Source organism: Silurus aristotelis, assembly GCF_946808225.1.
Source record: "Silurus aristotelis genome assembly, chromosome: 14".
In the NCBI taxonomy this organism is placed as follows: domain Eukaryota; kingdom Metazoa; phylum Chordata; class Actinopteri; order Siluriformes; family Siluridae; genus Silurus; species Silurus aristotelis.
In genome coordinates this window covers 25198203-25214322 of record NC_139587.1, presented here as the reverse complement: position 1 = coordinate 25214322, position 16120 = coordinate 25198203, and the positions used below count along the sequence as shown (strand labels likewise).

At 38.8% G+C, this 16120-nt stretch overlaps 1 protein-coding gene across 3 annotated transcripts in view; it reads right to left on the bottom strand.

Moving 5' to 3' along the window:
• kiaa1549la (KIAA1549-like a) overlaps positions 1 to 16120 on the bottom strand; it is a 76659-nt gene that overhangs the window by 49384 nt on the left and 11155 nt on the right. For all 3 annotated transcript variants that reach the window (XM_083560964.1, XM_083560962.1, XM_083560963.1), the window contains exon 2: positions 1201 to 1524. In XM_083560964.1, coding sequence (XP_083417090.1) covers positions 1201 to 1524 — 324 coding nt within the window. The remainder of the gene's footprint in view (positions 1 to 1200; positions 1525 to 16120) is intronic.

Below are 16120 nucleotides of genomic sequence, written 5' to 3'. Positions count from 1 at the left end.
TTCAGAGTGTGAACAACACGAGGCGTTCCCAAAGCATTTTCGGCACAGCTCTCATTCCTTCAGGGAACTAGGGTTATCCAGTTTCCATTTTAAAAGCTATTGTCTGATTAATTGGTTATTGACAAGTAAGATCCAACCTAGCTTTCAGTATCGGTAACTTCCACTATCGTTCAACCTCTAATCGTTTTTATAGCAAGATGCCTTTTTCTCTTCAACTATACAAAAACGTTGTTCTATAACACAGAAAAGTATCATTTATGGAAGGAGTCTCAAGTGACTACACAATTAAATGTGACATAAAAATTACTACAGAGATCAGTACTACATTGTAACATGATATTAACATGAATTATTCTGGGAATAAAAGGAAGCCTAGTAAATAATAAAGGTTTAGAACTTCTATAAGTCATAATAGTAACAAACTTTTTTGGATGTTCAACAACATTACATTTAATCATAAACAGGAAGATGTCTGTTCTGTGAGTTTTTTGATGAATGAAAATATCTTTAAAAAAACATTTCGGATATTGAGACATACTCAGTTTTAGTAATGCCACATCAGGCTGCATCACACCACCCAGTTGTTTATTCTTTTTCAATACCAGATTGGCCATGGTTGTTTTATCTTTCACTTAGGGACTCTTTTTTTTTCTTCTCAATAGAGCAATGACGGGAAAGCAAAAATAATAATTTGGGAGAAATGTTTAAAGTCACAAACAGGGAATTTAAAATATCTTATATTTACAAGAACCAAGTCAATTTGCAGTTAAAATGTTTTCAATTATTTATATTTAAGATTTTATTATATTCAATAAATCTTGAGCAAGAAGCATTGTTTGAAGATATGTTCTTGATGGTCATTGTGACAACTCTTTGATTGTGACTTTAAAGGTTATTGACTAAGGAATAGTCTATGAGTGTCATTAACACTCATACGAGATGACAAAGGAGGATGAGTCATGACAGATCAAATCATAGCTAACACATGACGATGATGATGAGACTGATCACCATACAAGGATTTTCAAGCATGATGATGATCATGACGATGGACACGACTGGGACAAAAGCACACACCACAACATCAAGTCAGAAAAAGGACTTCTGCAAACAAAACCATTTTGATCACGGTTAACCGCAAACACATGACAGCACTGGTAAACACACTATTACATCATGCCCATGCTTTAGGTTGCGTACCAGGGTTAGTGCTTGGCACGCTCTTGGTTGGAGTTTGTGGAGGTTTAGGTGGTGGATCCTCCTGGATTTTGTGGTTGGTGAGATTGTAAGTGTGAGGGTGGGCCGGATATTGCACCAGCGAGTCTGAGTTTGCCCTCACTGTCAGCACAGAGGAGAACACAGCCTGCTCTCTGGTGCTTGATGCTGCCTCTGCTGGTGGAGCCTGGGACTGAAGGAGAGAATCTACCTCTACTTCTAGCGGAGAGACAGATGAGGAAACATTTGAAGACCCAGTGGGGATTGCTGAAGTAGCAGGATGATTTGATGTTTCAATTTGGCCATCACCTGGAGAAACAGAAACCCCAGTTACTCAATAATGAAACGGATTTTCAGATTGTGTTTTATGACTTAAAAAGTTGTTCTAGAATTTTAAAAATAAAAACATTTTAAAACTTGCAAACGAAAAATTATGAAATGTTATCAATTATTAAAAATAATAATTCCATGTAAAATCGATCAGAATTATTATAGATGCTGTCATTTAAAATAAGAATAGAAAACTGTAGAGTTGGATGCAAGTGCAGATTAAGAACGTTTTATTAAATAAACTGGCATAATCATAAACAGAAAACAGGCAAAGACAAACAAGGCGAACCAAGTACCTGAGTGTGAAAACCAAAAAAGTGAGATTAAAAACTGGGAAATTCGAAACATGGAACAAGGACTTGGTATTAGAAGTAAACTGAGCGTAAAACTTCACGATCACACACAGCCGTATTTAATCACAAATTAATTACAGATTTAACCCAAGCAATGTTTGGATGCAATAACATTAAATTCTCCCTTCACTCAAATTAGGAAACTTAAACCTGGTCAGAAAAGCCCAAAAGCAAAGCTCCATTTAAATATGGTACTGTATATAGAGCTGAGGGTCCCTGGTGGTCTAGTGGTTAGGATGTGGCGCTCTCACCGCTGCGGCCCGGGTTCGATCCCCGGTCAGGGAACCAACCCCAGCCATTAGGGTTGCACAAGCCTTAGTGCCGGTCCCAAGCCCGGATTAATGGGGAGGGTTGCGTTAGAAAGGGGAATTCAGCGTAAAAACATGTGCCAAATCAAACATGCGGATGATCCGCTGTGGCGACCCCTAATGGGAGAAGCCGAAAGAAAGTATATACTGTATATAGAGCTGGCTATAGAGCTCTGCCCTCAACCCTATTAAATACATTTGGGATAAATTGGAACGCTGACAGCACCCTAGTCCACCTTGCCAACATCAGGACCTCACTTTACTACCACTCTTGTGGCTGAATGATCACAAATCTCCACAAACACACCCCAAAATCTAGAGGAACATCTTCTCAAAAGAATAGAGGTTATTATAACAGCAAATGGGGACTAAATGTGGGGAGAAACATGCCTTGAAGCAAAGACACAGGGCTGACATGTAAAAACCTGAAAACACAAAAAACACAGATGTAAACATAGAAAACCGGAAATGTGCTGCGAGCCGGTGCTACCAGTATAATCGTGTTGTGAGTGGTATAATGCAGCCGAATAGTATACAGACAACAAAAAAAAAAATTCTGCTAATTAAGTTACACAATTAAAAGTATTTTTTTTTCCTTTTAACCTTAGGGTTTAGGCTTTTACCCACCAAGCTGCCTCTTTTGGGCCCTTAAACAAGACCCTTAACCCTCCGTGCTCTAGGGGTGCTGTATCGTGGATGACCCTGAGTGATCCTAGGCAGAGTTGAAAAAAATCAAAACAAAAAAAGAAAAGGAATTCACAGTCATGTAAATGTGGGTTTGTTTTTTGGGTTGTAGAGGAAGACAACCATGCAGTTATAATATATAGGTACAGAGAATGTGTCATTCATTCATTAATTTTCTCCCGCTTATCCGTAATTCGGGTCGCGGGGGCATCAGTCTAAGCAGGCCCCCGCCTTCGACTGCTGCCCAATCCTCACAGCACCGTCCCTTACGGTCCCTCCTGCAGGTGGTGAGCCCACGGGAAGAGAATGTGTCATCTCACCCGCAATTACACACCTATTGCCCTGAAACGGTGCCTTCATGTCATCCTGTATTAAAAAACCCTCAGCTTCACTGTGGCTGAGAGACATAGACTTATGAAGATAATATTCTAGTGAACCTTTGACTATAGAGAAGTGGTGATTAATGTCAGCAAGTCACTGCAGCCCAGGACTGTGTCAATGTTATGCTCCTCAATATAGGAATCAAATAATACCCAATGAAGGCCTATTAATCACCGCATTAATCATCTCTGAATGACTCTCCAGCACCGAGGTGACAAAATCAGCAAATGGTGTGATTTTTCTCTTCTCTGAAATGAAATGAGAATAAAATGAATAATTCACTGTGGTTACCGGGAGCCTTGGTTTAACAAGACGCTAGCGTTAAAGGTCTTCATTGAGAGTGTGGGGGCGTGAAAGTATGTGTCGGTATGTTATCAGAGGTCGTGCTGAAAGCCTCTTCTCCAACCGATCGCCACCTGCTCTGACAGTTCGAGCATATGGGGTTTCTTGAGAAACCGGGGACAGCAAGAGAAAGGCAGGGGTCGTGCGGTGATGTGACGCTGAAACAGAGAAGAAAAGCATACATGTATGCGCTCCAGTTCAGAAAAACGTCACTGCCACTGCCTTAGACACTGCATTACCACAACAACGAGGATGTTTTAGTATGCTGACCCCGGCACGGAGAAGATTTATAAAGCCTTTAACGGCTCCTGGAGCAGTCATCGGTTTCAAATGAGGCATCGATCTGAGCCAATCTAACGCTACTGCCAGGCACAGCAGAGCAATCCCATTGGCTGACTTGTTTCCACACATCAAAGAGCATCCAGATCTCCGGCATGATATATTAATAATCGAGGACACTACGTAATTCTTTCATTTACTTCTAATTATCTCATCAAGAATTTGGGAAATGGGTGCTCGTCTTATACCCACATAACTAAGAATCAGGCAAGCGGCAAGCCCTGAAGGTTTAACAAGATAGGGACAGGTGGTAATGGGGGATGATGGGTAATGGGCCAAAACCAGTAAATTCCATGAAATAGCCGTGCATGGCATCACACCATTCCAACAGGATGTCTATTCATAGGACCCAATCTGCTTTTAACTGCGTCTTCATGGGGCACTGACAGCAGTCCACCTGTCCTTCATCAGAGACAAGCCACTCGAGATGCTTTCATCAAAATGGAAAACGAAAGATTGGAGTTTTTTTGCTCTCAGCTTTAATCAGATATGGAAAATTCCAATTAGAATCCTGAAATCGTCCAAACCGCGACGTACCATCACTACTTAAACCACAACCGAAGAAGATTACAGCCTGCACGTTCAGATAAAAAATCCTGTCTCACAGCCGTTCAAACTTCAAATGGACTCTCATTAAGATCTCCTAATGAAATATGAATGTCATTTTAATTCACCGTGAAATAAAAAAAAAAAACAAGATCGAATGCAGCATGCTGTAGCTCCGTGCAACTTGGATCGACAGCTGCTGAGCGGTGAAAGTAGAAGCTGAGTTAAATTTAGTTTAGAAAAATCACAGTATTAGCTTTAACAAGTTGAAGCACAAGGTGTAGGCTGGCCAGACACAGGATGAATCCCTGATGATCCCTGATGATGGCCAACGCCACTGCGCCTTCAATAGTCTCGCTGTTAGTCACCACAGACAAATCTTTATACTATTTTAACAGTTACATAAGAGACGGTGTTTCTCTGACACTCGCTCTTCAGGGTTTGACACACTTCTAACACAATATTGTTTGCCAGGCTGCATTTTAATAAAAATCTACGAACAAATAATAGACTGTTCGGGCTTAAGTTATTACATAAAGTGCTCTTCAGCACAAAAGTCCTATCTGACAAGCAGGGTTTGTGTTTACCACAATAATTTCCTCTTCACCATTGAGCATCTAAATTAAAAATTTAATTTAAAGTTTGTTTAAATCCAACAGATAAATGAATTGTAAATAATTCCATTATTCAGAAAGTTTCACTTGGTATAAAAAAAATAAACCGAACCTACATGTATTGACCTGTTTATTGACCTCAACCTGTTTATTAAAGCCTGTCCTGATGAAGTCTTGATTCTGATTGGTCAAAAAAATATGTATTTATTTTACATAATAGCAGTTTTGGCAATGGGGTCAAGTTGAATTCAATTCACAGGTTTATATTAATACAGTACTTTATCATTTCCATAGTTACAGGTAATTTGCATGCATTTTTTTTTTTTTTTCAAACAAAGAAAATTGTGTCCCCATCAAAGTTTTTACAGAGGGACACTTTGTGGGGTCTCCCGTATCAGCACTTTGGAACAATCAGGGCTAAAGCTATAACCAAAAATCTTGTGATTTGTTTTCTTGGTGTCAATAATTTATGGTCCTGAACTACAATTCCAATCCACAACTGCACCGTCACATGAGATGTCATGTGTCTAATTATTTACACCTGTCATCCTGATTAACACTTGGATATAGTCTCATCTTTCAAAGCACTTTTTGTCTCATGTTGGTTCCCTGTGGTTATGGCTGTGATTCTGCTGCTATGGTTCAGGTTATGTCATCTGCACTGACATCTGTTCTTCTCGTTATTACATTACAACAAGCTGCATCGAGAGACAACCGATTGCAATTATAAGCAGATAAATATTTTGATATCATTGTTAATTGAAAAATAATTCAATCATCGGTAAAGTGCTGTGGTATAAAAGAATTAAACAGAACAGTTCGTGCAGTTTTAGGAAAACGATAAACTTAACAATGTTTTTGTTCCACACCATCTGTTGATTTTCTTAATCCAACATGCCAAATCATGCTTTATTCCTTACTTTAGACAAAGATGTATCCAATTCTCACAGTTATATAAGAGGTCTATAGTCTGGGAGGTTGCATTTGAATATGAACACCAACTGTATGAATGTACTTGAGGTTAGTCTGCAAACAACACAAGTATTTTGTAGACACACTTATCCAGAGTGACTCACATTTATCTCATTTATACAACCGCCCAGGTAGGGCTCAAGGGCTCAGCTTAGTAGGGCTGGGATTTGAGCTCACAACCTTCTGAGCCAATGTCTTACCTCTGGGCCACTTCGTATACAAGTAAGAATAGACAGGATAGTGATTTAAAGAAAATACTGTAAAAGTTTAGAGTTTTCTCAAGTTCCCTGATTTCCTCGCATGCCGTTAGGTAACACTAAATTGCCCCTAGGCGTGAATGAGTGTGTGAATGTGTGTGTGTGCATGGTGCTGTTCAATGGACCGGGGTGTATTCCCACCTCGCGCTCTGTGTTCCAACTATTTATAAGTGTGAAGAACCCTCTGGAGCAACGATCCAATCATTAAATCTTCCAGACTGCTTTGAATGATCTAATCCTTGAGGAAGCTTTTTCTCTCCTCTAAAAGTAGCTCTAAGAGGAAGCTATCGGCCATGAATGCGACCAACACCTGAAATGCATGAAGGTAAAATGATGATGATTCAGATCAGGGAGACCAGAAATGAATGCAGACCCTGGAGTGGGGGTTTTTTTGTTGTTGTTTTTCTGTCTCACAATAAATCATTTTTGTTTATCTGTAATATATCGTTCATTTATTCAATGTGTGCGAGACGTAACGCCAGCTCGGTCCTCAACCTTCCAAACAAACGAGTACACAAAGACGATTCATATCAAAAACCGAGCTCAGAGCCATCAGCATGTCCCACACACCGAATCCACAAACCGCCCCCATGAGCATTTTTAGATAATGCACAGGAAAAACAAGGAGGGAGCAAGAGACCATGTCTCAGTAGAATTCTGCGGTGACAGCACCGGTAGCAGATTGAGGAGCTCAGCGATTATAAAGCGTAGGCCTGAAGCTTTGATCGCTATCTGCGTTTCCAGCCTCTGTTCACTGTGTCAAGTCCTGACGACGCCTAAATCCTCTCAATCCACTATTCCTGCCTGATATAAGCATCATGTTTTTGTTGCAACCTCTCGTATCATTAACAGGCAATAACATGTCGGTTAGCTCACTGACGTGATTCCTGCAACGCTGACAAGCAACGTGGCGAGTGGGGAAAAAAACAAGCTCCGTTTAAATATATGCTAATCTAGAAGACTGGATTCAGGACAATCCTCAAAACAGCCTCAAGGCGCAGGATGTCTGATTCCCCAGCAGATATCCTCGACCAAAATAAAATTGTTTCATGTTCTTTACCAAAGCCTTAGACTAAGAGTCTAAGAGAGAATCATCAGCCCTGCACTGAAGGATGTATTTGTTTGACATCATTCAAGCTAAAAATATTTGATCTTATATCTGAAATATGCACAAAATATTGTTGTAGGAAAATTATATAAAGTGGCGTGATGATTATTTTCCCAAAACAGTAAATCCTAACTTGTTTAATCCCACATACACAAATCAACATCAACGATTATTTGTATTAATGAATCAAATACAAACTTTTTAGTCCATATTTCTCCATATTTACTGCTAAACAAGTTCATTTTTGGTCTCGCATACATTACAGCAGCAGCTATTCCTTCATTAGTGTTCAGTTCTTGAAATTAATCATGTTTGTCATGTTACTGAGAACTCAGATAAAGTACTTTAGAGACCGAACCACTAAGCCACTACTGCTCCATAAGGCATGCAGCCCAGGATAAAAAAAGTGCTGACACTCGAGACTTCTTCCATAAAGCGTCCTGAAAGCTCCACCATATAAACAATTATACATTTTTTCACTTCTTAAAATAACATCAGATTTTATTAGAGGATAATCTGCTATACAACTCTCTATGAATGACCTGTTGCTATAGAAACAAAAGCCTTAAGGTTTATGAAGTTACTGAACAACGCAAGAACTTTAAGGATGGATTAAGACTGCAGTTAATATCAACAGTCTACCACTATGGCTCAGGACCACAGGTTGCATGTACATGTCTATCACTGCATAATTTAACAGTGATTAGCTGTAATGAATAGACATTTGGTGTCACCCAGATAAGGATGAGTTCCCTTTTGATTCTGGTTCCTCTTAAGGTTTCTTCCTCATGCCATCTCAGGGAGTTTTCCCTTTTCCACAGTCACCACTGGCTCGCTCATTAGGGAAAAACATACAATTTACTTACAAGGAACAAACGTATAAATTTTTTATAAAGGTTATCTCTGTAAAGCTGCTTTGAGACAATGTTTATATCTGAAGACACTATGCAAATAGTGTTTTTGCAAATTTTAGCAATTTTTTTTTTTTTTGCAAATATTTGCAAAAATGTATTGAATTGAATATTAAATTGAAACAACAATGATTTACATTTAGCGCATTGATATCACCAGTGAAAAGAGGTTTAAATACAGAGTCCACAGGGTCCACATTTCCTAGTTCCAAAATCTATTAAAACATCAGAAAATTCAGTAAGACATCAAAAACAGACCAAACGACATATACATACTTTCTAGTGTGAAAGGAGATTTATGGCATCATTCTGAGGAATCTGGTTTGGGATATAATATACAATATATAAATCTTGAGAATAAATACCTTCTTTGTGGTTTTGTGAGGATTCTGGTTATCTATTGGTTTTCAGGTGAGCCATGTGCTTTTGTTTATGATACTGTCCTAGAAGACGCATAGAGTTTACTATCCTAATGTGTTCTCCTGTTCTCTATTACAGTAAAGCTTTGATTAGATGTCACTTTACACACCCACGTTTCTGACTCTTGTCCTGTCTAAAGACCTATTCCACATTCATGTCCTTAGGTCAATAATTTCCTAGTTTTTATTATTTAATTTAAGGTTCCCTGGTGGTCTAGTGGTTAGGATGCGGCACTCTCACTGCTGCGGCCCGGGTTCGATCCCCGGTCAGGGAACCCACCCCAGCCACTCTTAGTGTCGGTCCCAAGCCCGGATAAATGGGCTGGGTTGCCGAACGGAAGGTCGGGGGTTCGAGCCCCGGTATTGCCAAGCTGCCACTCTTGGGCCCTTGAGCAAGGCCCTTAACCCTCTATGCTCCGGGGGTCCCTTACGAGGGAAATATCAAGGTCCGTGATGTCGGAGTGACGTGGGGCCGCCTTCCCGTGGGCTCACCACCTGCAGGAGGGACCGTAAGGGACGGTGCTGTTAGGATTGGGCAGCAGTCGAAGGCGGGGGCCTGCTTAGACTGCTGCCCCCGCGACCCGAATTACGGATAAGCGGGAGAAAATGAATAAATAATTATTTTTTGTAACAATCGTTGGTGACGATTCTCAGATTGCCTCCAATAAATAATAATTTTGCAAGATATAAAAATACTGCAACATGCTTTATTTTGACAGTGCATTCAGACAAAAAAACAAAAAAAACAAACATCCTTCTATATCTTTGTCAAATGTAAAGACACTTTTAGAGCAACATTTCTACATCTGAATCTTCACCATATGTGATCCCATTTTTATTTAAAAGGCGATACGTCTCAGAAAAACCTTCACAAATAGACACACACACACACACACACACACACACTAGCATCATTCGGTCCAATGCAAGAACATTTGTGATGCCACATTTTGTCTGTGTGAAGAGAGCACTGCATTCTGCCTATAATTACATGCTGTCTCTTTTCTTGCCGTGTTTGGCGAAACAATGCTATGAAATATTGAAGAGACTGCAAAACACGCCTGGATAAACAAGCCTGCCTGCCTTAGCCTCCCCAACACATATCAGATGCTATGCTGATTGGACAAGCATGGTCATGTGATTTGCTGGCAGGCCTCTCAATAGGTCATGCAGTGCCAGTTGAGTCTGGATGCAGAGCGCAGCATGAGTATGACGGACTACGGCAAATCATCAGCACCGAACAAGGAACGCTTAAGGGAAACAAGCACACACACCTACACACACACACACACACACACACACACACACACACAGCACAATAACACACCATAACTCAAGCCAGCGAACCACATTGAATAAAACACGGTGCTTCGAGACTACAAATCGCCATACAGCGTATGCGATGCTTCAGTGCATGTGAGCATCCCTGTGTGATGCTGCTCACGCGACGATTTATTGTCTTATTGGGTATAACTGATGACGGCAGGCTAGCAGACGCCTGATAAGACCTCAGTGTGCTAACGCAGCAGAACGGACCACTGCGACATTTCATGCTCCGAGCTCCATCAATCCTCTTTAAAGCACCTGTTTCCCTTCAGTTAACTCCCATCATGAATTGGGGCTCAACCTCTGAAATCAAGGCTATAATTAATTGATGCACAGATTTTTCGTCCAAAAGTTACAGATAATCCTGAACCAAATAAGCTAATAAAACGCAACATCTGTGTATTTTTTTTCATATATTGTTTTGCTTTAATCCGAACCTCTGATGGCTTTTAATCGGAAACATTGTTAATGAAATATTTTCCGCTGGGAGCAGCGAAAAATCCACCATTTATATTTTTTGTGCATAAAATGTACACATTAAAGAGAAAAACAGTCGCTCTGTTATACCGTGAGGGCATTTATTTATTTTGTGAGTGAGCCGTCTCTCTGCAAATCAATACTGCAGCTTTTCTGACTGATTACCTTCATCCTAGGATGAAACATTTTTACCCTTCTGGAACACAGTCTCAGTAGGATCGGATTGAACCTGTGGATGGTGCAAAATCAGTCTGCTCTACACCATCCACAGGTTCAATCCGATCCTATTGACATTGTAGTCTCAAGATCTCAACCTCAATTCTCAAGCGAATTGTCAAAACTAGCTTTCCAGCACCAGCATCAATACACAAAACTGTGGGAAGATCTTCTGGCAGCATCATGTTCATCTTTCCACTTTCCACTTTCCCTCACATGGTGTTACTTTTACCTTAAATTCGATACCTCGCTAACCCAATTATTGTATTGTGATTGTAAATTGATTAAATAAAGACTTGTGATTTTTTAAATAATAAATAGTTTGTAGTAACAAAGCATATATTGGATAATAATAAGAATTATTATTATAATTATAATATATATACACTATATTGCCAAAAGTATTGGGTCACCTGAACTTTCCTGCTACATGTGGTTCTTTTCCAAACACAAATCTGGAGGCACTTAATTGTACAAGACGTCTTTAGATGGCGTTATAATAAAATTTTGCATTCACTTGAACTTGGAAACCCAAACCTGTTTCATCATGGCGATTTCCCTGTGCACAAAGTGATCCCCTCGAAGATCTGGTTTACATGCTTTGGACAGGAAGATCTTGAGTGGTCTGAAATAGAGACCTGATCTCATCCCTACTGAACACCTTTGGGATGAATTTGAACGCTGACTGCACACCAGGTCTCCTCACCTACATCAGTCCCTGCCTTTCATAATACACTTGTGGCTGATGAACAGAAATATCCGTAAACACTCTACAAAATCTCGTGGAACATCTTCCCAGAAGAGTGGAGAAAATTCAAAGAGCAAATTGGGACTAAATGTGGAATGCGATGCTCAAGAATTACACACAATACTTATGACCAGGTGACCCAAAACTTTTGGCAATACAGTGTATGTAATTATAGTAATAATAATAATAATAATAATAATAATAATAATAATAATAATAATAATACATTTCTTCTTCTTCTTTTGGCTTCTCCCATTAGGGGGCGCCACAGTGGATCATCCGTCTCCATACCCCCCTGTCCTCTACATCTGCCTCTTTCAAACCAACTACCTGCATGTCTTCCCTCACCACATCCATAAACCTCCTCCTTGTTCTTTCTCTTTTCCTCCTTCCTGGTGGCTCCATCCTCAGCATTCTCCTACATATATACCCCATGTCCCTCCTCTGCACATGTCCACACCATCTCAATCTCACCTCCCTCACCTTGTCTCCAAAATGTCCTACATGCGCTGTCCCTCTAATAAACTCATTTCTAATCCTGTCCATCGTCGTCACTCCCAACGAAAACCTCAACATCTTCAGCTCTGCTACCTCCAGCTCCACCTCCTGTCTTTTACTCAAAGCCACTGTCTCTAATCCATACAACATCTCAGGTCTCACAATCATTTAAACATTTATAACAATAGCACAATTCGAATCAACTAAAAAAGTTTCATTTTTTTAAATCACACATAGTTTTAGCTGGATTTTTTTTTTCTTAATTCACCTAAAAGATGCATTTAGATTATTTTGAGAAGTTTTTCAAGAAGTTTTAGATCTGGATCATACAGATTTTTTCCCCAATACTAATGCTATTTAATAGAGTTTTTTTTAAGTCTTTTTAAATCTAAATCTATTAATATGTGGAACATTTCCAGTTTCGACAAATCAATTTAAATCTGTGGCACTAAATACAGGGTGTGATTTAAAATTAATTCAGAAAGTATTTAGACCCCCTTCACTCTATTCAATTTTATGTTGTGGCTTGATCCTACAATCATTCGAATAGATTTTTTTCTCATTAATCTACACTCAGTACACAGCAGCTTGGTTTATGCTCTGCTACGCACTGTCGGCTGTAAGGCTTTTTACAGAGGGATATGTGCCTTTCCAAATCATGCCCATTGAATAAACATTTCCACAGATAGACTTCAGTCAAGGTGTATAAACATCTCGGGAACAAACAAGAGAAACGGGAGGCACCTGAGATCATTTTCAAGTGTTGTTGCAAAGGGACTGAAGACAAGTCAAGTTTTTCTATAGCGATTTTAACAACGAACATTGTCTCAAAGCAGCTTTACCGAATTTGATTTAAGGTGAGCGATGTGTGTTTATCCCTGATGAGCCGCAGTGGCGACTGTGGCAAGGAAAACCTCTCTTAGATGTTATGAGTAAGAAACCTTGAGAGGAACCAGACTCAAAAAGGAAACCCATCCTCATTTGGGTGACATCAAGAGTGTGATTATAAACCTTTAAACAATACAGAACACTAGAGAGAGTGAGAACTAACATGAGCACTGGAGTGTGTGATTATGAGTGATGTTCTTTCTACAGTCTTTTACAGTCATTTCAGGTTATAAAACTAGGGGCTACTGAGCAACTCATAAAATAGCTCAATACTTGAGATCATCACAGATCCAACACCAGCTTCTCCATGCCAGAACCTTTAACACTCAAAGACCAATGTCCAAACTCTTCATGAAGTGGAATCCAAATGTCGCTGGAATGTCACTAAATGGTTCGGGATGTTTGGCATCTACTTCTTTGAAATTCCATAATCTTCATGAGGTGGGACACGACTGGAGCTGTCATGTGACATATACATTTACTTATTTAAAAAAAGACAGACATTTTTATGGAATTCGGATTTCAGGAACGATTTAAGGAATGTTATATCTCTAATAATTGTTTATCAGCAAAATGATCATTACATCAGTCAGATCAAATTTCACCAAATACATCCGTGAGGGAAAGAAAGAGCTTTGCTGAGACACATTCCAAGCAGAAACACATCTGATGCACTTGACACAAAGAACTGCAGAGGCAGCACAGGTGCCTGCAGGAGCATTAAATGTGAATGAGAACTCACACCTTCCTCCAGCTCTCTTTCTCCATCCAACCCCCCACCTCTCTTTGTCTCGATCTCTTGTAGACCTGCTCGTATCTCTGAGCTAAGCTGACCTCGTGCAGAAAGAGCTCAGCAACTGAAGCTTTTTCAATTGAGGTTTTGTGCAGGTAATGGAGTATTACAGGGGCTGCGCTGATCGGTGTCACATTCGGTCACTAAATACGTGACAACGATGTTTTCTGGTGGCGCGAAAAATTGTGGCCTGACTCTTTTCCATCATGCTGATAAATCATGGTCCTGGTAGGAATAAGAAGGAGGAGGCGGAAGAAAAAAAAGGAAGCTGGCCAAGCTCATAAATGGAGCATAATATGATCTGTTTTATTCATTGCGATTTAATGAATGCTGCTGAGCGAGCGGCTCAAGGTGTGAAAGTTCACAGAGAAGCAGCTGAGAACTTCCACGTTTTTTTTCCAGTGATGTTATGAGGAACAGGGAAAAACGATGTGACAAGGACACGAACGCAGACAGCTAACCCTAGCTAATTTTTAGGCGACAGAACGTGGTTACTGTGGAGTTTTCTTCAACAGATGAAACTAAAATCCATTTTGTTTAAAATAATTACAAAGCTATTTTCTGAAATGAGGACACACATACCAACACTCGTACATGCGGACAATCATCTGAAACACTCACACACTTTATAATAGTCATTTTCTCTAAAAACATCATCCCTACTGTAGATTTACCTGTATTTTTTATCAACCCTGACAGAAAGCAGATGCAAAATGGATATATTTTAATGCAGAATCATATGATCCATATTTTTTTGATTTTGAAATTTGGAGCAATTTGTTGAAACCGATTTGGATCTGGAAGATGCATGTTCATCTCTCCAGTATACTTCCAAAGACCGGTAGAATCAAAGCCATGAATCTGTTAATGAATCTAATCACTCACATGTTTGCTTTCGCCTTCATTTTGATGTCTGTCTAACCAAACGATCGTAAACTGGTTATGAAGGTTTTTTTTTGTTGTTTTTTTTTTTATAGGACAGTACAAACATAACTCTTGATTATGTGTTCATCAGGAAATATAACGTAGGTTTTCAGAAAATTGTCTAATAAAACCTTTTAAATTGAACAATTTCATGCAAAATTTTTTAATTGGTCACATTTTTGGAATAAAAAATAAATAAATAACCGATTTATTTTTAATGTTTAGATTTCATACAGTATTTTACGACTTTTTGAAGTTAAATAATTTTTGTAGATGTTAAATCAATAAGTATAGTTAAATGTACAATTTCACATTTTTACTAATTTACAACAATTTTATTTTGCTTCCTGTTCAACAGTAAATACATAAATAATTTTTTTTAGACTTTATATAAACGTATGATTAATGAATGATTAACCAAAAAAGTTTTGGTTACATTTTGTACAGATTCATTATTTTCTTTTTCCTTTCCAGAGTCAAATAATACATTTACTTTTCCAGCCATATTGAATTCTTGAAGTTGGAGGCATACAATGCCTTGTATTGAATGTCTTTGGATGCAGGAACATGACATTTTCATCTTCTCAGAAGAGTGGAGGTTATTATTACAGCTAAATGGGACTAAATGTGGAATGTGAATTTTATTAAAAAAAAGCACATAATAATCTTATGGTGTTGTCCAGAAACCTCCATATAGTGTATATCATAATACATAATTAATTCAATATATGTGCACCTAAAAATGTAAGAAAAGTGTAATTGATTATATATTGATTATATTGGCCAGGCCTTCTGCATGTATATAAAAAACACAGGTATAAACAAACAACCCAATTATTTCTTTAAAACACTGATGTACCTGATTTAAACCCCACCCACAGACCAGCTCCAGCTCCACCTATCTTCAGCATGGTCTTCTAAGACTTCCTAAACAAATAGCATCCGAATGCAATTTCATTATTGTTCTGTACGTGGTCATTTAATCCAAAAGAGTTTATCTTAAGCTTTTGATCTCTCAGAAACATCAAATGTAAAAAAAATAAATAAATAAATGAGATAAGCATTTATTAAATAGAGCACAGGCATTGAGTGAAGTATAATGAAATAAATGAAACTGAAGCTTTGGTCCAGAGTTGGCTCATTCTGTTGTTTGGTTAGAGGTGAAATAAGAACAACCTTTTTGAAAGCTGTTTGCCAGAACCCCATCATCTGATCTAATCCAGCGTTACCATGTACACGTGATGAGAAAATGGCAGGCTTATGCTGAAGCAGATGTCCCAAACTAAAGCAGGTGGCGAACAAACTGATCCAAAATAAGGATACAGTGAGGGTTAGTCTAAGGTTTATCATGTTTGTATATCCAGAAAACATTTTTAATGTGAAAAAATTATATTGCTTATATATGATGTAATATTGATGAATTCATATTGAATTCTCTTGTGATTTAGTTTGATTTGTGAAGATTATCAAC